The 22,085-nt window shown below is 44.3% G+C and overlaps 1 protein-coding gene across 6 annotated transcripts in view; it reads left to right on the forward strand.

The window, feature by feature from the left end:
* Positions 1-22,085, forward strand: part of LRRFIP1 (LRR binding FLII interacting protein 1) — a 143,400-nt gene that overhangs the window by 80,438 nt on the left and 40,877 nt on the right. For 2 of the 6 annotated variants that reach the window (XM_065881080.1, XM_065881081.1), the window contains exons 3-4: positions 7,393-7,437; positions 8,050-8,100. The exons of 2 other annotated variants lie outside the window; for them this stretch is intronic. In XM_065881080.1, coding sequence (XP_065737152.1) covers positions 7,393-7,437; positions 8,050-8,100 — 96 coding nt within the window. Of the gene's footprint in view, positions 1-2,196; positions 2,215-5,780; positions 5,829-7,392; positions 7,442-8,049; positions 8,101-22,085 lie in introns of all 6 variants that reach the window. 2 more of the 6 variants (XM_065881084.1, XM_065881085.1) reach the window with 2 other exon arrangements.

Here is a 22,085-nt window from a genome sequence, read left to right on the forward strand (position 1 = left end):
TTAATGAGACGGTTTTCCCAGAAGCTGAGCGAGTGGCTGGCCAGGATTCAGATCTGGACCTGGAAAAGCTGCAAAGCTGGGAGTCTTCCCATTACATCCTCTGCCTCCAGATCAAGTGTATAACCAACAGCGAAAACAAAGGGCGGCGTCAGTGTGTTACCCTTGGGATTAACCTTGGCAGAGGGCACGCTGCCACTCGCCACCAAGGCGGGGGAAGATCCACGTAGTCCCTAGCGTTTTGCAAGCAGACGTGCACCTTGAAAAACAGGTTTTTTCCTTGGTGCTGATTCAGGGCTCGTCGTATAAACACAGAAAGGACCTTTGTGTCCACTGAGTGTTACTGAGAACACGGGAGCAGCAGCTGTTCGTCTAGCTGATTCTTGACGTGACCCGTGTCCCGGGCTGGGGGAGTGGGCACGGGTGGGCCCTTGGGTGCGCATGGGCGTTCGCGTGCACATCTAGAGAGAGGAGACAGACAAGCTTGCAGGTTTGGGGACGCGCTTTTATGACTGAGGATGGTGTACAGACAACATCCCTCGGTCTCCCCTCTGCATATCACATCTCCGGGCCTATTATTAGAAATAGCACCACAATCTGAGGTTATACGATCTGATAGCCCAGGCGCTGGCGTTTTAAGTTGTTGATTAAGTGGAAATGAATATGCTTTGGAAGACCCGCGTTTAACTAGTAGGGTTGATATTTTGATGTAAAAATTGAGAAACACAATCCCTGTTTGCACCGGCCGGCGAGCCACCCTACCTCTGCACAGGTGCTTCTGAGCAGGACCAAGGCTTTCCTTAACAAGGAGGTCAGCTCGGCTGCAGGCAGACGTAGGCTGTGAATGCCTGGAGAGCAGTGACCGTCGCTGGGGGCTCAGGAGAGCAGGAAGCTGGCAGCACCACTGGGGGGTGTCAGAGATGGGTCGTGGTTGAAGCCACCCTAGTGCCTGGGACCCTCCAAGGCCAGCATGAGTGTGCGCACAGAGGAGAGGTGGGAAGTGTCATCAGTGCTGGAGGAGTGTAGACCTGTCAACAAGCCCCAGCAGACCCTGAGGACATGGGGGCCTCGAGCCGGCTGCAGATCTATCCAGATGGCCCAGGCACCCCAGCCCTCCTAGCCGCCCACCGCACCCCCCAGAATGGTTCTTTTCACCCGTGCGGATGGTGAGAACCGACTACATTAGCTGTGCTTGGGGGCTGTTTCAAAGGATCATGAGCTCCTTTTTAATGGATTTATTAGGGAGAATATGTAGATATTCTTTGGGAAATCTGAGTGAACCTCTTACTTTGTTCGAGAGCCTACACTAATGGAAAAAAGAATGGTGGTATGATGCCCAGGTGGTCATGATGGTCAGAGTGCATCTCTTGTTGCTACTGACCTGGTAAGCATTCCTGTGGGAGGAACAACGTTCAGTAGTCCTAGCGTTGAGTATATTGCTCTGTGCTCACCCACGTAGGCCTAGAAGCACCGAGTCTCAAGCCTTGTAGTTGCGGCAGTGCCTTGGACAATGCCTGACTCAGTCAAAGTTTTGTTGAATGAATGAATGAACGGATGGGTGGAGCAGACATCTCAGTCTTACCTAGAGATTACTACAAAATTAGGAGGAAGCTCTAGAGCAGACTAATATGTCAAGGTATGATAATAAGCTTTTCAAATTTTTTTCACTTATATTCCAGTGATCACTCCACTTGGCTGGAATTTTCCTGGTATTCTGTTTGTATCTGTTGAATTTTCCACGTATTCTGCATGAATCCGAATGTGAAAGCCTCTTTCTTCACTCTTTGTGAATTTGACCAGTTGACTTTCCAATTAAATTTCTGTACTTTTTTGTTAAACTTTGATCACCGTGAAAAGAAATTTTAAATTGAAGATGAAGTTCTTTTTCCCATTAACGGTAACAGGTTATACAAACTTCTGCATTAGAATAGTAGCAGGATTCCTGTAGACTTGTGTGGACATGCCTGTGTTTCACCAGTATATCTGAAATAGAATGTAAAATCTGTTATGAAATTACTGATTATTTCAGTGAGACTTCAAGAGGTTTTTTTTCATTCATATTTCACCAGTTTTCACCTTTTTTCCAATATGGCTTTTATTCATATTCCTAGGTACTTACAGAACCTTTCTTTCTGATGTTTATACTTCTGTAACTGGATTTTATATTTCTTTCCCAATTTCTTTTGCCCTCCTCTATAGATCTATCAGGTTCAAAAGGTAGGCTCTTCCTTCTTTATTTTCTAATTTGCATGTACTCTTTTTCCCTTGCCAAGGACCTGGTCACCTTTCAGAAATAACACCTTTGATTGAAAACTCATCGAAGTTCTTACTGCTTCTTTTACTGCTTTATTTATGAATCGGTTTGAACAAGAATGCTTAGGTCCCCACTTCAGCCCACACGCAAAGCAGCCGTCAGCACACATTTCTGTGTACTGAAAGCTTTTCCCATCTCCCTTTTCTCAAGAAATTAGAAAATCGTTGAAGAAGAAAAATTAACTCTAAGACAAAATAAAAATCACACCTCAGAGTTTGGAAAACCTTTTGAAATCAGGTATTTAAAAAGAAAGATTATCCTCTCATATAATTTTATTAGAAAGGGTTTAAGCTATCCAGGCATATTACCATACATGAGGAGATTATTACATACTGATTTAAAATCTGAGTAAAAAAAGAAAATGGTGATATAACAGTAAAATCCAACAGCTTAAAACACACCTGCCTTCTGTCTCCAATATTCTGTGTTTCCTAGTATTTTGTAAAAGCAGCTGAGGTTTAGAAATAAATGCACTGAGCAGGCCAGACACAGAAAATAAAGAGGAAGGCAACCAAGTCAGTGACTGCTGGTCCGGCAATAACGAAGGAAGGAATAAGTGGTTCCCTGAGAACTTACAGAAAGTGTCTACAGTGAGCCTTTCCCCACAATGAATTGTTGTTACTTACGACACCTGTAATAGCTTCGTGTTTACAAATGTATTTAGTTCATAGATAAAGAAGGACTATGTTTGTCTTTGAGAGCAGCTAAGAAAATCAAAACACGGTGACTTAATTTCATAGGGTAGAACATGCCGACCCTTTAAACACCCTATATCAGTAAATGTAAAATTCTGTTTTTGGATTCCTTTACCAGCTACAGTTCCAAATTGCCTTTCCTTCCTGCCCCCCCGTCACTCTGCATAACTGCTGTCCCCCAGAGTGTTGAGAAACCAGTTAAGTAGGTGCCAGAATCTAGTTGGACTTCGTTAGTTTTTGCAGGGTCCGCTTGGAAATGTGTATTGAAGCTAGAGTTCCAACCCATACACAGAGAATCTAGGTAAGAATTTCATAGGTAAAAGACAAGGCTGGGGGCTTCCCTGATGGCGCAGTGGTTGAGAGTCCGCCTGCCGGTGCAGGGGACGCGGGTTCGTGCCCCGGTCCGGAAGGATCGCACATGCCGTGGAGCGGCTGGGCCCGTGAGCCATGATGGCCGCTGGGCCTGCGCGTCCGGAGCCTGTGCTCCGCAACGGGAGAGGCCACAGCAGTGAGAGGCCCGCGTACCGCGAAAAAAAACAAAAACAAACAAAAAGACAAGGCTGGGAACCATCACATTATCTGATAGAGCAGGACATAACTGCCTAAAACCTAGACAAGGGACTCCTATGTGGTCATTTCCACTTTGATTCATTCCCATCTGGTGCTGCATCGAGATTATTTTCCTTTTACCAACTCACCAGGGATACACCCTTAGAACTTCGTCAGAATGGTCATTGGTACACAAAGTACAGCTACAGGGAGCACAGGAAGCCCTCCATGGGAAAACAGATACACATTTTTATCATAAAGATGTGTCCGAGGGAAGGGAAGGCTTTCCTTGTCACTGAGACTCAGGAAACGGAAAAGGAAGCAGTAAGGCTCTGTTCCAGCCCATCAGCTGCATCCATCACGGTTTCTCTTCTGCGGAATCAAAGCTGTTTCTGAAAGTCGAGCACTTCTGCATTCGTCTGGCTTTTGCTTCCTTCTGCATGACTCGCTGGCTAATCATAGCAGTTTACATGTGCAATATCGTACACTTTCTAGAGTTTGCTGTGCTGTCACTGCCAGCTAACACCAGGACTACTCGTTAACCGCACTTAACTGTTGGCAGGGGTGTCCTCCCTCCATGGAATGGCGTGGAGATGCAGCTGTAGAGTTACAGCAGCTGTTTATTAGGCCACCTGTGGACTCGATGAAAGACTTTAAATACCGATTCTTATTTTTGTCCTAAAAAGAGCAATAGGTGGAATGCAGTATTTGATATGGGTATAGAATTGGCCAAAAAGGGAAATATGGAAATAGAAAATCGGATAACACAGACTTCTATTGGAATTTACTTTTTGTCAATTTCTGTAGGCCCCCTCCTTTATAAAAACCACATTTTCTTTCTGTCTTTGCAGTTAAGCCGTGAGATAAAGGAGGGTTGATGGCATCAAATTTTCACATCTGGAATTTGACAGTGAGAGTGGGGCTAACATGAATTGAACGCAGAATAGCTTTAAGCCGTTGCATTTCACTTAAACTGATGTTAAGACGTGACTTTAGGAAGTGTTTACGTTTATTTCCTTTCTCGATTTATAGTCTAAGGAAAGGAACTTACAGAAAAAGATCTGGCTTATGTGCTCCGGGTATTAAGGTTCTGTATTGTTTGACTTTTTAAAGCACTGTTAACTTCTCCCTCCTGATTTTCTTCTTCCAGTTTTCTGCTTGCTGCCACCTCTAGGAGAAAGGGGCAAGGCCATCGAAGAGCCATATATATATTTTAAATCTGGCCGCCCATCAAAATAAATGGAAACTGAACCAAACATAGCAGCAGCCTGTTTCGGTCATTGTAAAACAATTTCAAAAATTGTCGTGTACTCTAACATCCAGTTTTTTTCTTCTGATGATAAGCTTTTCACGTGTAAGAGGAAAATCCCATCAGTGTCATACGATAGGGAGGTTTGGATGGTTGTTTCTTGCTTTTCTTATTAGAAATTGAGGGAAAAGTGAGGAGGACAGGAAAGCCCCATTACTTGAGAGTCTACCTGTGTTCCCACCTGAATTTGGAATTGCTGTATTTAGTAACAGTAATAGCCACCCTGAGTCTGCTTTTCTGTTTCTAACTTGGGCCATTGCGGTCTAGACAGGCAAGCTGAAACCATGGAGGTGTTGGCTAAAGAAAACACCAAGCAGGACTTTTCTTCCCTGGGCCAAGACCTCTTCTGCAACAGCCTGCTTGGTCATCTTGCCATCAGTGGCGTGTTATAAAGACGTCCAAAGCCCAGAAATTCTCGAGGGCCTAAATTTAGCCTGGCTGTCAGATAGCTGGAGCAAGTGTACCAGAAATCTAGGGGCAGCACACCATTTCTCCCCCTTTCCTCTGGTGTTCTCATTCCTGTTGTAGCAACACGGGAATGGCTTTGGCTTCTCTTAAATCGTGCTTTATTCCTGTGGTACACCTGCTCCGAAGGCATGGACAGCTTTACAGAGGGGCTTGAAAGCTGCTGGGCTCAGTTTGAATTGCTGGTCTATACGGAGGCCACCCCCTCGCCCCAGGACTGCTTCGTCCTGGGCTCTCTTGTCTTCCCCGAGGGAGCGGGTCGGGAGGCTCTGTCTTCACAGGCTCACAGGCTGCGTGGGGGTCAGAGCCTGACCATGTGCTTCCCTGCTCTGCCTTGGCATGCTACCTTGACCCTGAGGCTTGGCAACAGTTTGGAAATGCATGTCAGAACAGTGTCCTATGCGATTACCGTTGCACTTCTCGCCTAATTTTCTTTCCCTTCTGTCTGTAGAAATATTATGGGCTGGATACAAAGTGGGGCGACATCGAGCAATGGATGGTAGGCCGTGAATCTGATTTTTAAAAGCGTAAATGGTTTGTAATTGGATTCTTCCACAGTTTAATGACATGGCTAGATCCCTGTTGCACCCTAATTTGATACTGAGTGATTTCCTGCTGGGCATGCTTGCATCTGGCCTGGTTGTTTACATCCCACGTGAAGCCTGCTTAGAAGGTGCCCTGGCCAGGGCTGGTGTCAGGTCTGTTCAGTAGCAGCTGACTCCTGGAGCTTCCAGGCCAGCATTTGTGAGGGTCTCCACCCCGACCATGATCCCGATCTCCTCTGCAGTGGACTCCCCACTGGGGACACTCGGGCTGGGCATTGGCCCTGGTGCGAGAACCTTCCCACGAGCATCCCGTCCAGCCAGCTCTAGTTGCCGGTCACCCCATTCTGACCTCTATACTTCGCTGCTGGGTACCGCCCCCCCCCCCCGCAACCTCATCTGCTGTGCCTGAGAAACCACTGTCCTCTGGTGAGAAAATTCCTTTACCTTCTCACCCTGTTTCCTGGCACGACTTAGCTGTCCTCCTTAGTCGGTTAAAAGCTGGCCCGCCCCTCACGATACCCCTGTCCTTACGACCCTCCCGGGGGAGATCTTGCCCCCTGGCGGGAGGTTCTAGAAGAGGGGGGATTCCAAGAGCTGTCCACTGGTCCTGAGGGAGCACAGCTTCATGCCTCCTGTCATGAATTCATCCACCTGAGTGCTCCCCACCTCTTCCTGTCCTTGTCACCTTGCTGACTGGCCTCATGGACATCATCCCATACCTATAGCATTTGAGAACCTGACCAGTATGGAACTGTCCTATTAGATGTCCCTTACACATAAAATAATCTAAGGGAGTATAAAATTACCTAACATTTAGAGATCTGTGTATAATATAAAAGAAAACAGTTGATGAAAAACAAAGAGCACACAATTCCTCTATTTAAAAAATTATTAACTTCAGCCTCTGTTATGTGTAAACCATCATTCTAAGTTTATATGGCACAGGCAGTTGTATGTTTATCAAATCGTAAGACACAGTTAAAAGATGTGTCAGTGTTTTATATACCACTGAGAAAGAAAAAAAAAGTTGCTAATTATAATCGTGAGCAACTTTGATGATAAGATATGCGCCAACTTCAGAGACGTCCAAGTGCAAAATGGAGCACCTTAGAATGCACAAAATATAGTAGATAGGGCGGCATCCGTACTGGATCTCTTACGAAAATGATTTCTCTTCCGACTCCTGAAGAGAAGTGAGTAAGGTTTTGAATGTGAGAAGAAAAGTAGGCTGATTTAAATGGACCACATTCGATTCGGAAAAAATTAAGACCCTGCTTTTCACCCAACACACACTTGCTTTAAAAGCCAAAATGAAATATGCCGATTCTTTGTGTGCTTAAGCCCCCCCACCCACTTTTAGAAGAAAACATTTTCCCCCAGTGGTTTAATTGAAGCCTTTAAGCAAAAGCAAAGAAAATGTTTGTTTGACATATCAGAAATACTGTATTACGGAGTATCTAAGCCTTCGCCTGTGTCTGCCCTAACCTCTCTCTGCTGTTTCCTCCGTTGCTTTGGTAGGAAGACAGTGAGCGCTACTCCCGCAGATCCAGAAGAAACACGTCGGTTAGTACTGTGTTTGTTCATTACCTCGGCGTTTTGACTCAAGTCTGATTTGCAGTTTTAATGGCTGAAATACATAAATTGTCTCTCTATCCATCTATCTATATGTATATACACCTATCTATAGATCTGTATCTATATCTTAATGATACTTATGAAAGAAATTAACTTACACTGATACTGTTACCTAAACAAAGAGTGTGAACTCAGCCTTTAGCATTGTGACCTGACTTTGGTGAGGCAAGAGTGAGGGTTTGAAAATTTTCTGAGTTTCATGACAGTTTCAGTGCTTTTTTCGCTATTGAATACCCATGAGTAATTTGCAGAGTCATAGGCATTAAGCTACATGTTTGTAGGTTACCAGCGAAGTGAACAGCATCGCTGTAGTGAAATTAAAGTCGTGTTATCCAGACACAGTCTTCTGTTAAGCAGAGGTGCACAAACAAAGCCCTTTTGGCGAAAACCCAGGCTCATGTGCACTGAGATTTTCAGAGGGGCCTGATCTGCCCCCCTGCCATGTGTCGGGTGAGCCGCTTCCCTCAGAGCTGGTCACTGGTTTCTCTGTGTCCGTTACATCATCGCCTCATGGTTGTTTTCATCCTTTCTTTTTACTAGGCGTCTGATGAAGATGATCGCGTGTCAGCGGGTAGCCGCGGAAGTCTGAGGGTCAGTAACCAGATGGTTGAGTTTGCATGGTACAGTCTGTGTCCACGCTCCTGGCCCTTCCATCCCTGCGTTCAAAGTTCTTGTTCATTATCCCTGTAGCCTCTGTTCAATGGTGGGATGTCTCCTTGTGATGTAGAGAGATTAGTGATAAGCGTAAGCAGTTTTGTTGTGTCTTTCTCCCCAGAGTGGAAGTCCTCCTTTCTTCATGTTGGTCCACATCACAAAACTGCCCCATTTAGAGTAAGTTGCCTCATTGCTAGCATGGTGAAGGGGAGCACGAAGGCTCATTCTGTCCTAAAGGAAGTGCACAAGCTCCCCAGCAAATTGGAATCTCAGTTAAAGTAACTACAAGTTAAAGGAGCTATTATTCAGTGATGTTTCCCATAGCTCTTTGAAAGCTGCTGTAGGCTGCCGGTGGAACACCAGGGCACATTGAATCCGTCCAGCCTGGGGCTTCAGGAGCCTTTCCTTTCATCAACTATAATGAAATCTCTTCATCACTGACAGCCTGACGGTCGATAAACACAAATACACATTTTTCCTTAAACATTCCAAAAATCTTCATAGTTATACTTGAAAACAAGGCATGCTTTGGGAAGTGAAGTAGAGAAAAACGTGTTTTGCTTAGTCCTTTAAGTCAGTGAATTAATCTGAGCTTGTCAGTGTAATTTACCCCTGGATTAAAGCTGCATCTCTCTGCTGGTAATAATTCGGTCTCAACGCAGCCACTCCATTTTACGGAAGGACTGTATGGGGCAGAAGCCTTGTTTTCAATCACCATGGCGATTAAATCATGATGTAACTCCTAGCCTTCTTATAGGCACACCAAATGTACATTTAATTTAGCTGTTTATAACAATAAACTATAAAGGTGATACAGTCAGCCTTCCATATACCCAAGGTTCTGCATGATTCAACCAATCACGGATTAAAAATATTCGGAGGGAAAAATTCCAGAAAGTTCCATAAAGCAAAACTTGAACTGGCAACTATTTACATAGCATTTTACATTGTGTTTACAACTATTCGTGTAGCATTTACATTGTATTAGGTATTACAGGTAATCTAGAGATGACTGAATGTGTACAGGAGGGTGTGCGTAGGTTATATGCAAATACTACGCCATTTTATATAAGGGACTTGAGCATCTGCAGATTCTGGTATCTGGGGGGGTCCTGGAACCAACCCCCCCGCAGATACCGAAGGATGGCTGTACACTGTTGCTTTGCTGTTAACAACTGTCATTGGCCTGAAGCTGCCAAAGGCATATCCATCATGGTTTTGCTGGAAAGTTACGGTTCAAAGGTGAAGTCAGTTAAAGAGCTTCCTTGCTATTTGAAACTTTCTCCTTAGCCATGTAGTTGTAACTTCCTCACATACCCTCTGACATGATTCACGCAAGAGGAAGTAAGATGTATGTAACCTAAACATTATCAATGCAAAACTCAGTTTGCAGAATCTGTAGACAAGGGTCAGAAATTACAGCAGTCCAGCAGGCGCAGGAGAAGGTCGGGTCCTTGAAACCAAGTGAAGAAGATACCTTTTCAAGGAGAAGGGGCGTGATCATGTGAGCACAGGACTCACATGACCATTGGCCAAGACGTTGGTGGGCTTGACAAGGGCACTTTTGATGGAAATAGTGAGGGCAAAACCTGACTGTTTGGGGCTCAAGAGAGAATAGGAGAGAGACTGGAGAAAGACCCCAAACTCTCTTTCAAAACAGCATTTTCCATCTGCGATCCTCCTTGAAATTGTATTCAAGATTTTGTTTGTACTCGCATTTTTCTGGGAAAATAATCTGTCACTTTCTTAAGATTCTCAGAGCTGATCCCAAAGAGCTTAAAACTATTGTATCCTTAGTGGTTGTTTGGGTGTTTATAGCATTTATTTCATTTTCAACGATTTTAACCAGAAATGAGCTAAATTTCTGTGCTGGACACCATTCTTTGCCAAGATACAAGCCTATTTGTTTTAGGATATAAAAGTTTATGGAGGAGCTCCACAATTAGGGTGCTAACTAAGAGACGGGGGAAGGTGGAAAGTCAGCAGTGGATGGGTTTTCGTCGCTAGCCGGGTGGCGTGCTCCCCTGCTCTTTCCCCTGACTCACTTGATCTAAAGAAACAACTCTCGTTAAAAATCACAGACCTTGAGAACTTGGATCCTGGGGATAAGAGTCAAACCTTCTAATTTTTACAGACACAGAACAAGCCCAGAGCAGCGAGGGGGCCTGCTCAGGGCCAGGGTGCTGTGACAGCATCAATCCCAAAGCCCCTCGGGGGCCCGGAAGTGGCCTCTCCTGGTTGGTGGGCGGGCAGGGTTCCCCACTGCGCCTCCCCCGCCAGGGGGGCTCATCTCAGGCCATCAATGCGTAGGGCCAGTTTCTGCTGTTTTTCGTATTTTAATATTTGGAACTCTTTCGTTTGCAAAGTTCAAAGACCCTATCTTTTTTTTTTTTTTTTTTTGCGGTACGCGGGCCTCTCACCGTTGTGGCCTCTCCCGTTGCGGACCACAGGCTCCGGACGCACAGGCTCAGCGGCCATGGCTCACGGCCCCAGCCGCTCCGCGGCATGTGGGATCCTCCCGGACCGGGGGAAGAACCCGCGTCCCCTGCGCCGGCAGGCGGACTCTCAACCACTGCGCCACCAGGGAAGCCCAAAGACCCTATCTTTTATCTCTTGACTTTCTCAAAATACAGGCCTTCTTCACTCCACTGACAGTGATGATAAACCCTTAAAAATGGAAGAAATTTTTTTTTCTAGCGTTTGTATGGACATTCTCAGAAAACCTAGATTTAGATATCACAAGTACGTAATTTTCTCTACTTAAAGATTGAGAGTGACACATCTGTTGACCTTTTGCCTAATATAAATAGAATGCTTCAGGTAGAGGAGGAGAAAGGATTGCTCAGATTGCTTCAGATTCCATGAATTGGGGCAACAGCTGCCATGGAAGTGTCATTTCATGCTAATGGATTTTATGGTAATGCTAATGTAATTGCATTTGTAAATACATACGAGACCCTAGAAGTCCTGAAAATAGTTGAATTTCATTAAGATTTCCGAGATTGCGTGTTTTCTGTTTTATGTTTCTGTTATGCCTTCGGTAGCTTTTTAATTGATTTTGGGCAACTCTTTTGTGTTGTTTTTCTCTTCCATCCCACCTCTGACAGTCGCAGCCTGACTTGGAGTACGGGGGTCCCTACGCTTGGGTGAGATGAACACGTGGCCTGATCCTGATAGTGTTGCGTGGGAGATAATAATCTGTGGCGTTTCCACTAATCTCATGAGCATTTGTTTTAAAAGACACACATGCCACGCACCTGTTCTTACCTGGGGCCTGCGAGCCGGAGTGCACACACCACAGTGCACACACCACAGTGAGCTCTCTTCTTCCCAGAGCCTCCTGGGTACAGCTCTGACCCTCTTGGGTGCGTCTGGAACCCAGGTGTGGGTGCTTGACCATCTCCCGCACCCGGCGGCCTGTGAGCACCGCTGTCTGCCAGGCTTTGGGGTAGCAGCTGCAGACACCAGATGGGAAAGATGGTGTCTTCTTCAGGGAACTCAAATCAGATCAAGAATTCCCAAGCCTCTACATTTCCTTTAAAAGATTGAATTTAAAGTCATTTTATCTAATGAAAAATTGATTATTTTCTAATCTGTATCCTTTCAAATTAACTGTCCCAGATGGCTCTTTGGCCAGAAAGTGCTCTTTGAGAAAGACCCCAAATCCAGTAACTCAAACGAAGCCTTTAGATTTAAATTCAGAATTTTCCTCCTTACATCCATCTAGAAGAGTTTGTACGCCTTATGCTTTCTGAAAACCTATAAACTTAAATTACACTAAAAGGAAGAAAAATGTAATCTCACCAGCATTAATCACACTCAGTATTAAAGTGACTCAGCCCTGAAATTATTATAGCAGATTATACACTTCTTCACTTGAAGGACTTTTTCCAGAAGGATTTTGTGCTTCATTCATCCCATTGCATTGAAAAAATATCTAGCAAACTCCGGATTTTAAAAAATATTTTTACCCTGAAGATGACAATTAACAGGACCGTACATCGGCACAGCACACTTGTGTCCGGAGTCTCCCGGTGAGGCTGCTGTTCTCCCCTTTCAAACTAAATTGAGTGCGTCAAGGATTGCCCTTCAGAGCTGTGATTTTGCCTTTCTTATTTTGTTTCCCATCTCTAATGCCCTTGAAGGTGCTCTGTCTTTTGACTCCGTAGAAGAATACCTAAAACCGTTCATGAAAATAATAACAGTTGCGTTTTGCATGGTCACGCGTGAAGTTGGTTATGCTTTGACAGCACTGCATGGAGCCGTGAGCATTCTGACTAATCACGTTACCATTAGAATAATTGGTTTTGATGGGACATTTATTCTTATATCTGACCTAGCCTCTTTTAGAAAATGCTGACTGGTGAATGTCTTTATTTTGTTCTGTCTTGGAGCAGTGCTTCTCAGTGTTACTATATGTAAGATTCACCTGGGGAACTTGTGAAAATGCATATTCCCGGGCCTCCGGGTATTCCGATGTCCTGGGATGGGCAGCACACCCCGTGACCAGGATGCAGGTGGTCTGAGGAGTGTTGAAAAACAATTCTGTAAAACAAAGCTGGGGGAACGTCCGAGACCTGACTTAAGATGAAGGCGACATATGCCTTCTGTGGACTTTTCATTCTGATGTTGTTAACAGTTAATTTTCAACCCTCCTTATTACCCTCTTGTGCCACTAAAAACAGCTCCACCCGTCTGAATTCAACACAGAAAAACTACCCAAGAGGAGAAAGTTGGTGTGTTATTTAAGAAGGTCACAGTACTTCTCACTGCAGAGATGTTGTTGGTGAGGTCTACACATTTGGGAGTACGTTGTAGGGATGCATTCTCTATGACAGAGTTTCATTACAACAGAAAAGCGTGGTTCCACAAAGCCTTCAAAAGAAGGGTTTTTCCTGCATTTTCATGGAAGGCCAGAAGAGAAAGGGACAACTGAAGGAGGGCCTTTGCTCTCCCAACCTTCACCCACCCTCTGCTTTACGCTGCAGGCTAAATGAGAGAATGAGAAGATCAAAAAGCAGAAATCCATCTACAGCAGTATGTATTTTATAAGCAACAGTGGAAAGCCAGAGGCTCTATATATGTAATACATTTTTCTTCCTTATTTATTAGCAAGGGAAGAATCATCTAAAATTGATTGACGTTAGCCTTCAATATTAATTTTTTCCAGAAACTAGCTTCTAAACAGATATCAAAGGAATAAGACTGAGGTCTGAGATATACGAGTCCTTGACATGCAAGATTATTTCTCTCGAGAGAGAAAAAAAGGAAATTAGACTGAATAAAAATTCCTGCCAATCTCCAAAGGTTTTTTTACTAGCAAATTTATTTCAGAAATGTTTTAATATACTCATAGTTTTAAATTTTAATTTTGAAGGATTTCCACATACTCTTTTTCATTTAGAAACTTCGAATAGACTTGCTTTTGAATTGTAACACAAGTAAGTACACAGTTTTATAGTCAGGGTTTCATGAATCTGGATTTATAATCTGCCCGGAAATCCATATATTTCTTCTTCATCAACGTCACAGCTGCATAATATGTGCTGAACCGTCTCCCCTCCCCCGAACTTTTAACAAGGAGACGTATCCTGTCCTTCCTCGGTACCAAGCACTTACCCATACAGTCAGCACTGATCTGGGCACTCATTCTAATCAGCTTTAATCCTCACAATGGCCTTGTAAAGTATTTATTACCGTGCACGTTTTCACAGCCAAGGAGGTAGAGAGGTTCCAGTGGATTAAATTAACTTGCCTAAAGTCATGACAAAGCTTCTACTCGGAATCTGGACTCAGGTCCATGATCCCCTGGCATCTCCTTCCATTTTTAGCAGTTGTGGGGACTGCTCCTCCTTTTTCTGTCTCAGGAGCTGGCTATGTCCCTGACACTTGGCAGCTCTTATCTTGAATCAGCGGAAATTTCCTTAGAGATGAATGAGAGCAGTTCTAGAGCCCGAGCTTTGGCTGGGAATTGGGAAGAGAAGGAAGACAAGCGTATGCTTAACTTAATCATTCTCTTTTTTTCTGGAGAACAAATTATGAACTCATAAACTATGTGCTCAGATTTCACTTTGAAAAATAAAGTAGGAGGACTGGATGAATGAAAAACCGATAGAGAGGATATACTGCCACGATAGACATTTTTTCCATGATGAACGTTTGCATTTAATTATAAATTGAGTAGAAGCTCTCTCTGAATCTTCTGAATACAGCTTCATAACGAGCCGCGGTTTTTAAGGACTTCATGCTGAACCAAGAACGCAAGACGAATTGACTCAGGTGGAAGTCATCAGCCCACGTTGCCTGACATCCAGGCTCCTCACAGGCTGGGATTCCCGTATCCTCAGCACAAAACTGGAACCAAAAGCTGCCGAGGAAATCAAGTGCACCCAGGCCCATGCGCCTCCCTCCATGGCGACTTGGCATTTCCTCCCGCCCCCGAGCGAGTGCCCCGTAGTCACCAGTGACACCAAGAGGGTGATGTGATCCGCTGACCGGGCTGGTTTCTCCTGAGGTGTAGTCGAGCAGATCAGGAGCGTGGAGGCAGCGGGGGGCCTGCCGGGATGTGTGCTACCCTGGCCGTGTCCATCCGCTCCACTCCAGAAACTCACTTTGTACCCGGCTAATTCTTCCCTTCTCATCTGTACCTGTGTCTGCATTTGTATACTGATGTCCGTTTTTCTCCTTTTCTTCACTGCAACAGACAAATGGTTACGATGGAGAATTATATGGATCACAGTCCCTGAACAGAAGATCTGGCAGGGTTAGTAAATTTGCATGACACAAAATTCAAACAGGTTGCTGCGAAGCTTTTTTAAAATATCACTAAATTTAGCTTCTTTGGTTATTTTCTGTGTTATAGTAGTTCTGTGTGTGTGTGTGTGTGTGGGCACGATAGAATGAAAGCTAATGTTTTTCAGTTGGTTAGCAATGTTAGACTGTTCGTCTTCTAACATTCTAAGTGTTAAGGCAAGAGATCGACATTGAAAGGACTCTCTTAGGTATTAAAAGGTCGAATTAAGTACTAGCTCCTTCATTATCTTATTGCCCTGGGTGTATGTGTGTAATGTGCGTATGAAGTGTATTCCACTCGCAAACATACTTAAATTCAACATTTCCACTGTCGCCCACCTCTCTCATGTGTGATTTCAACGACACATACCCTAGAGCCTGTGTTTTGCTGACCACTGATATGCTCGCAGTACTCATAGCTCCAGGGTAGGAAGCAGAAGATGAGCTGAGGGATGCTGTGGGGGGTGGGGGCGGGGGAGAGAAGAAGAAATGAACCAATAGCAGGGCAGCCAGGAAGAAGTGGGGGCGGTCTCAGGGTTTACCAAGGAAGTCATTGGGGATTTCAGGTGGTTAAACCAGATACATTTTAATTCAGTTTCTTGACCTGCCGCAGATTTCTTATACATTCAATTATCTAAAATCTTCCTGTTCCTGCATTTGCTTCATTTATTTTCTTGTAGTAATACATTTTACTAGCTGTATAAAACAGTATTTCTCTTCATTTGCCTTAATTATATTAAGCAATATATATACGTTTAAATTATATTTTCAGGTTGCAGAGAGGTAACGGGACACCCTCTTAGCGTTCTGAAACTGGCTAGTCAGGTTTTACCTTCTCGTTCCTATGAAGGATTGTATACGCTTCTGTTTCAGCTAAGCTTTTCTCATTCCAAACTAAAAAATCCTCCCAGTTTAAAGGCTGTGTCTTCCTATTTATGTTGCCTTTTGCACTGACAGCTTTTGGACTTTCTCAAGCTCTGTCATGTTTCTCTTTAAGGTAATACAGCACTCTGGGGACAGAAGCAAGCGACATCCATTCAGTTCTTACAGGATGTTGACAGTTTTGCTTCCTGTGCTCCGCAGCCCTGAGGGCTGTTTAGTGCTGGCTTTATAGGAAGGAGCTCTGATGGCTTCCCACTGCTTGTTGGGGTTATTAAATTGACTAGTTAGTAACTTTTCACCCTAAATGCATAGTGTCACTATATTGATCACAAAGAATCATAGTTCAGAGTTGGAAGTTACTTTAGAAGTTCTTTAGTCCAACTTCTACCCAATATTACGTCCTTCTCTAGAGCATCCCAAACATGTAGTTGCCAGCATGTTTGTGACCATACAAGGTGGCATCAAGCTTTACGTCGTACGTATCTCCATATATTTTAATCTTTGATTTTTACGTTGAAACGGTAGAAGTGTGCCTTATGATTTAGTTAAGAGTAAGTACTGCCTCTAGAAATCAGATACAAAAGAACTTGATTATAAAACTGTTCACCACAGAGTGAAATTGGATATAAAATTGATTTAATAAATAATCGAGAAATACTGGCTTGGCCAAAAAGTTCGTTCGGGTCACAAAAACCCAAACAAACTTTTTGGCTAACCCCATATAATGATTGAAGGACCAAGTAACGTACTTCTAATGTAGCATCGTATATAGGAGCGGAAAACTCCAGGAACAGTGTAAGGATGGGCTTGGAGAAAAATGGGATGGGAATGAGAAATTTCATAGACGTCAGAAGTACCAGTCTGTGGGCAGGAACAGGATGGCCAGACTGATGGTGTTTGTTTCCTCCCTGGAGCCTCGGGGCTGAGCTACAGCCCTCAGACGTGCTGGGCTGAGGAAAGAGTGAAAATCGTGCAGTACATGGAATTTTAGTTACCTAAGAAGAGATGTCATATGGAAAGTCTAGACTAAGGTTATAGATGGTCCACCATGAGATTTAGTAAGGAATTACAGAAAATGATAGCTAAATTTCAATATAAATAGTTAAATAATGATAATAGTTAAATCACAACGACCTCACTGAGATATAAACGCTGAAAAGTAAAACACAGCTTAGAACCCCTAGTGGTTAAGAGTTTCTGCTGTAGTAGCGGGTATCAGTTCTCTAGCTGCCTCTGCATTCCTGGAGTACTAATACTGGTTTGGTTGTGTCATTCCATATTTGCCTTTTGACCGGGTGGTGCTTTGGGGAGAGGAAGGAAGTGCTCATCACTTACCTTGTCTTCTTTGCTGCTCAGAATTCCAGCTACAGCGGTGACAGCAGATTCTCTACTTTGTCATCATCCAGAGAGGACACCTTGGTTGGTTTCCATTTAAATCTTTCTCATCCTCTCTGCAGAAACTACAGGTTTTGTAGCATGCAATCCCATATGTGTAAATTCCACTCTTTTCTCTTTGAATGTCTATTTTATGAAGTTTCATTTGGATAACTGTTAAAGTCCATTTTGGGGTGGTAATTAACATGACATTTAATTTGGATTTAGCCCACTCTCTTGCATTTGAATTCAGATTCAAATGTTTGAATACAAATTGTGGTGTTGAGTTAGGTACGGTGAAAGAAAGAAAGTACGTGGCTGTTCAGTAGTTGGGATTAATCAAAAGGGAAAGAAGAAAGCCCTGAAATTCTTTCCTTGAGAATTCTTGAAAACAATTACTTTGCAGGGTACATGCATACTTGGGGCAATTTCACAAGGATGGAATAGACTTGGAATGAAAATCAAATCAAATCCAAACGTCCACACAATAACATTCCTTCCCGTACTTTAAGAACATACACCAATCTTGATAGGCAAATATTTCTCAATTATTTAAGAGCCCTAATAGGTAAGGCTTGTTTATCCTACCTAGGTGAGATTTGTATTCACTCAGCAAACATAAGGGAACTAGTTTAGGTAGGGAAGTCACAGAGACAAGCAGGTGAGTTAGGTCCTCCGGAAGCATTTACTTGTAAAACAGAAGACAGACCCCCCCCCCCCGCCCCCGCCCCCTGCCCCTCGCACTAGTGCAGAAACTGATTTTGTCAGGAAGTGTCATAACAAAGAATGTCAACTGAATCTTAAAGAATACGTAGGGGAAAAGAAAGAATAAATAGAAACTAGCCAGGTAAAGCCACAGTAGTCTAACCCTAGTCCTTCCGTCGTCCTCACCCCTGTCGTGCCTCAGCCCCGCCCCCAACTTTCTACTCCTGCTGCGTGGGGAGGGCGGAAGGGGGCGTTCCAGACACTGCCGCAGCTTCTCCCTCTCTCCATCAGCTTGCCCACGCCCCAAACCCCCACCGCTGCCCCCCATAATAACAAATACTCCAACCCTTCCTTCCCCTAGTATGTGAACTCTGACAATATAAGATCAACTGTGAGCACCAAAGGATTGCTGGGTTTTGACACCTTGAGTTTTTTGTGTATTGTGTGCATTTTCTTAATTCAGCGGGAGATTTTGCCGTTGAAAAGAGCACTTCGTCATTCAGAAAACTTTCCTTCCAAGCTTAGATACTTTCTGTAAAATAGAACATGGTGTTAGTTATCTAATACTTGGATGTGAATTATTCACCAAAATTAATTGACAAAATGGCTTCTACCCAGGGCATTCTCCCAACCACTGGAACAAGTTTCAGAGTTTGTGTTAAAATATTAGAAACTTTCTCCCTGCGCACCCCAGGATGCCACTTGCCTGCCCCTCAGGTCATTCTGGTGCACCTGATCCGAGGCATAGGAACGATAGGCACAAGTTACGGGATCTCGAAAGGATGGGGAAATGTCTTAGGGTGCCACCAAGTTACCTGAACAGAACTACATCATCCCCTTCAAGGGCTGCCCTGGGTTTGTGTAATCAGTAGAATACTGCTGACATGGAAATCTGAAACAGCTAGCCTCCTCTTCAAGGGTCCTTTAATGTGGATAGGACATTTTATTTGGGGAAACCGCTGATTTATATGGTAGTATTCCCCAGAAATCTCGTATAGACTGTTGGTCTCAGAAATGTACCACTGAATCTATCATGTCTTCTATGAATCCTGAACACATGCGCATTGTGTAAATACCTAACCAAGCCCAAGATCATCTCCAGTGAAATATTTTATTACGTAGAATAGAGGTTACTATCTCTGCAAATTCCTGATTTTGAGTTTTTCCCACCAAACTGTAAAAATTACAATTTGCTTTAGAAAGACCGTCAAAATCCCACTGACCTTGCTATCAATTCAAATTAATGAAACCTGTTTTTGCCTGTGTGTAGACTCCCAAGTCCTAATTTAGTCCCAGGTAATAGTTCTGTCAGTTAACTGGACTGCCTTATTCCTTCCCCTCATTCTCTCTTCCCTGCAAGTGCATGTCCTTTACCCATCTTGTTGCAGAAGTCAATTTCGTGTGAATTGTTGATGCCTTTGAGATGAAATAAAGCTGTGAGCCTTTTTCCCCTCCGGCCCGTTTTCTCTGATTACAGGGACTTTCCTGCTCCGACTTCGGGCTTCTCAGTCGTGGCCTTGCTCCCAGACCCGTGTCTGCCCAGAATGGAAACCGGGTCTGTCCTCCTCCTTTTCACATCATTCTTCCCTCTTCTTTCCTTCTGTTGTCACTTGAATTGCTGATTAAATGGACGTGGATACTTCAACCTCTTCCATGTGAAGTCCAAAGAGCAAAGCTTAGTAGATGTTTCAATTGGCTTGACTAACTGGCTAAGACTTTCCTCATCCTTTTAAAGCAAATCAAAAATAATTTAAGACCTTATAATTTTTTTTAAAAAGGAGTTTAGGAAAAAGGAGGCTCTATTAAATGTATACTTTCAAAAGCTCAAGTCCAAAAAACTGGTCTCTTGGGTCTCTCCTCCTTTTCCAGCAATTGTTCCCCATTTGGGGTTTCCTTTGTTTTTTAAAAACACATTTTTTCTCCTGTAAATGTATCCAGGAAGCAATTTGGAAGGCTTTTGTGCATAATCTAACTCCCCCGTCTTGGAAAGTGGGGAGAACGGCGTTCTCCGCTGTGTTTCCTGTTTATACAAGGCCGTCCCCGAGGTGCTTGGCCTTTTTAGCTCCAGGTATAGGAGTCCTGCTCTTGTAGGAGGAGGCCGGAGGCCGAGCTCCAAGAACACATCACGTTATGGAGGTTGAACTGCCATCTCCCTGCATTGTCGTGTCCCTTGGCGTTGCTGAGTGATTCATCCTCGTTCCTGCATGTTCCCCGACCAGCTCGTGGGCCCCCTGCCCTGGGCTCTCCGTGGCCTCTGCCGGTAAACAGGTTACGATGCTCTTCGGAGGTGAGGCTCAGGTCACACGAGCGAGCTGCCCTTGTGTTCCAGCACACCCCGCACAGGCTCTGTCTCCGTTCAGGTGTGGGTTCCCCTGTGCCAGAGACGTGCCAGCCCTGGGCAGCTGCAGCCCCTCTACAGCGCCTTTGTATCTTGGAGACTGTCGCTGGGATCCTCTGATAGAAGCAAACAGGCTCTTCCTGCCGCACTGTTCCTGTGTATTAACACCCCCAGTGCTTTCTTCACCTGGGATTTTGAGTCATGGGTTTGGGCTCTTGCTGGTGTCGTTGACGTTGTCACCATTCTATCTCGCTCCCCGACCCTTTCTTCTAGGAATGCCTGAAAAGAGAGGCCCAGAAAATAGCCATATTTCAGAGGTTCTGGGGAAGTTCACTGTTTTTAAAGTTAGAAATCATCTCATGTTTATTTTCCTTGTAAATGTGGATTTCCATCTATCAGCGTTATTGAAGGCACGGTGCCTTTGTGGACTTCTTTTCCTTATAACAGTTGTACAGTAACTTGTCATGATCACCAAAAGCATTATGATTACCTTGTCACTATTATTTGTTGCTGTTTTTTCAAGGGTTTAAAAACCTGCCATTTGCTTTCATCCTCCAGCCCTCCTATATGTACGGCGCTGCCCGGCCGGCTGGGAGTTACCGGGTGCGTGTGCTTCCCACAACCCCTTGCCCGCTTCTGCCCATTCCGCCCATTCCCACCCGCCCCCCCCCCCCCCCCCCCCCCGCTCTGCCTAACCGCCCCCGCCCCTGCCACGGCCCCTCAGCACGCACGCGTGCCTCTCCCCCACCGAACACCTGTTCTGAGTGCGGTGGACTTAACCTGTTTGCAGCCCTTCTGGGGGTGAATTACCCCTTTATGTGGAGCTTACACTTGCAGCCCCCTTTGGCCAGATCTGGGGTTTATTTCTCCCGACAGTTGACAGTAGCTGGGGAAGACACGTGTTTGTATAGGATTGTTAGGGAGAAATAAAGTATTGGCAACATTTACTTAATCTATTGGCAAAAAGAAAGATAGGTTTTTATTGCTTTGGTAACCTTAACAGATACTAATCCATTATGTTATATTATCTTGGAAATTTCCAGTTTTAAATACCAGGTACTTACGCCCTGCAGGAAACTTAAGTATTCAAAGTAGCCACGCTCTGATTGTTAATAACCTTCCGAACTTCCATCAGGTCGCACACTTAAGAATTAGATGTAGAACTGGTCCAGCAAACCCGCTGTGTCCTCAAGGAGAAATAGGGGAAATTAAAGTTCCATTCATGGTATTGTAAGCTCCTATTTACCCTCATTTACCCTCAGTGATTAATTACATAGGATTTTCAAGTTAATGAAATGTTCTGTTCTCTAGTTAGCAATTCTTAAAGAATTATAAGATAATTGAGCTATAATCAACATGCTGTTTTTATTACAAAGTCACTTCATATTGGAGTAACTTTCTAAGCATCAACTATGAGGATGCCATGAGAAAATCCAGGATATTTGAACTCTCTGCTCGTTTTAAATCTAGATTTACAAGTTTTTACTTAGCAAGGAATATTTTTCAGAGTCATAGATTTAAAGGAGGTTCCACTGCATGCCAGTTGGTTGATAGCAACTGAAACTTCTCTCACTTGGACTTCTGCACGACCCTGCTTTTTTGCCGCACAGCCTTTGCCTGTGGAGGTGGTTTTGAGCCTTTCCTGCATGTCTTCCATCGTGATGTTTTTCAGGACGTGTTCCCGGCATGTGTCACTCTTCCTTAGCTTACATTTCAGTGTTTCCTGGGTGCCGATGGAGAGAGGAAAGGTGCTCTGTCCTGACAGTCTGTTTTCGTCACAGGCGTCTGTGTCGGATGAGGGCAGTCTCGGTGGGGCTCGGCGGAGCAGTGC

The sequence above is a fragment of the Phocoena phocoena genome, chromosome 7 (assembly GCF_963924675.1).
Source record: "Phocoena phocoena chromosome 7, mPhoPho1.1, whole genome shotgun sequence".
Lineage (NCBI taxonomy): Eukaryota > Metazoa > Chordata > Mammalia > Artiodactyla > Phocoenidae > Phocoena > Phocoena phocoena.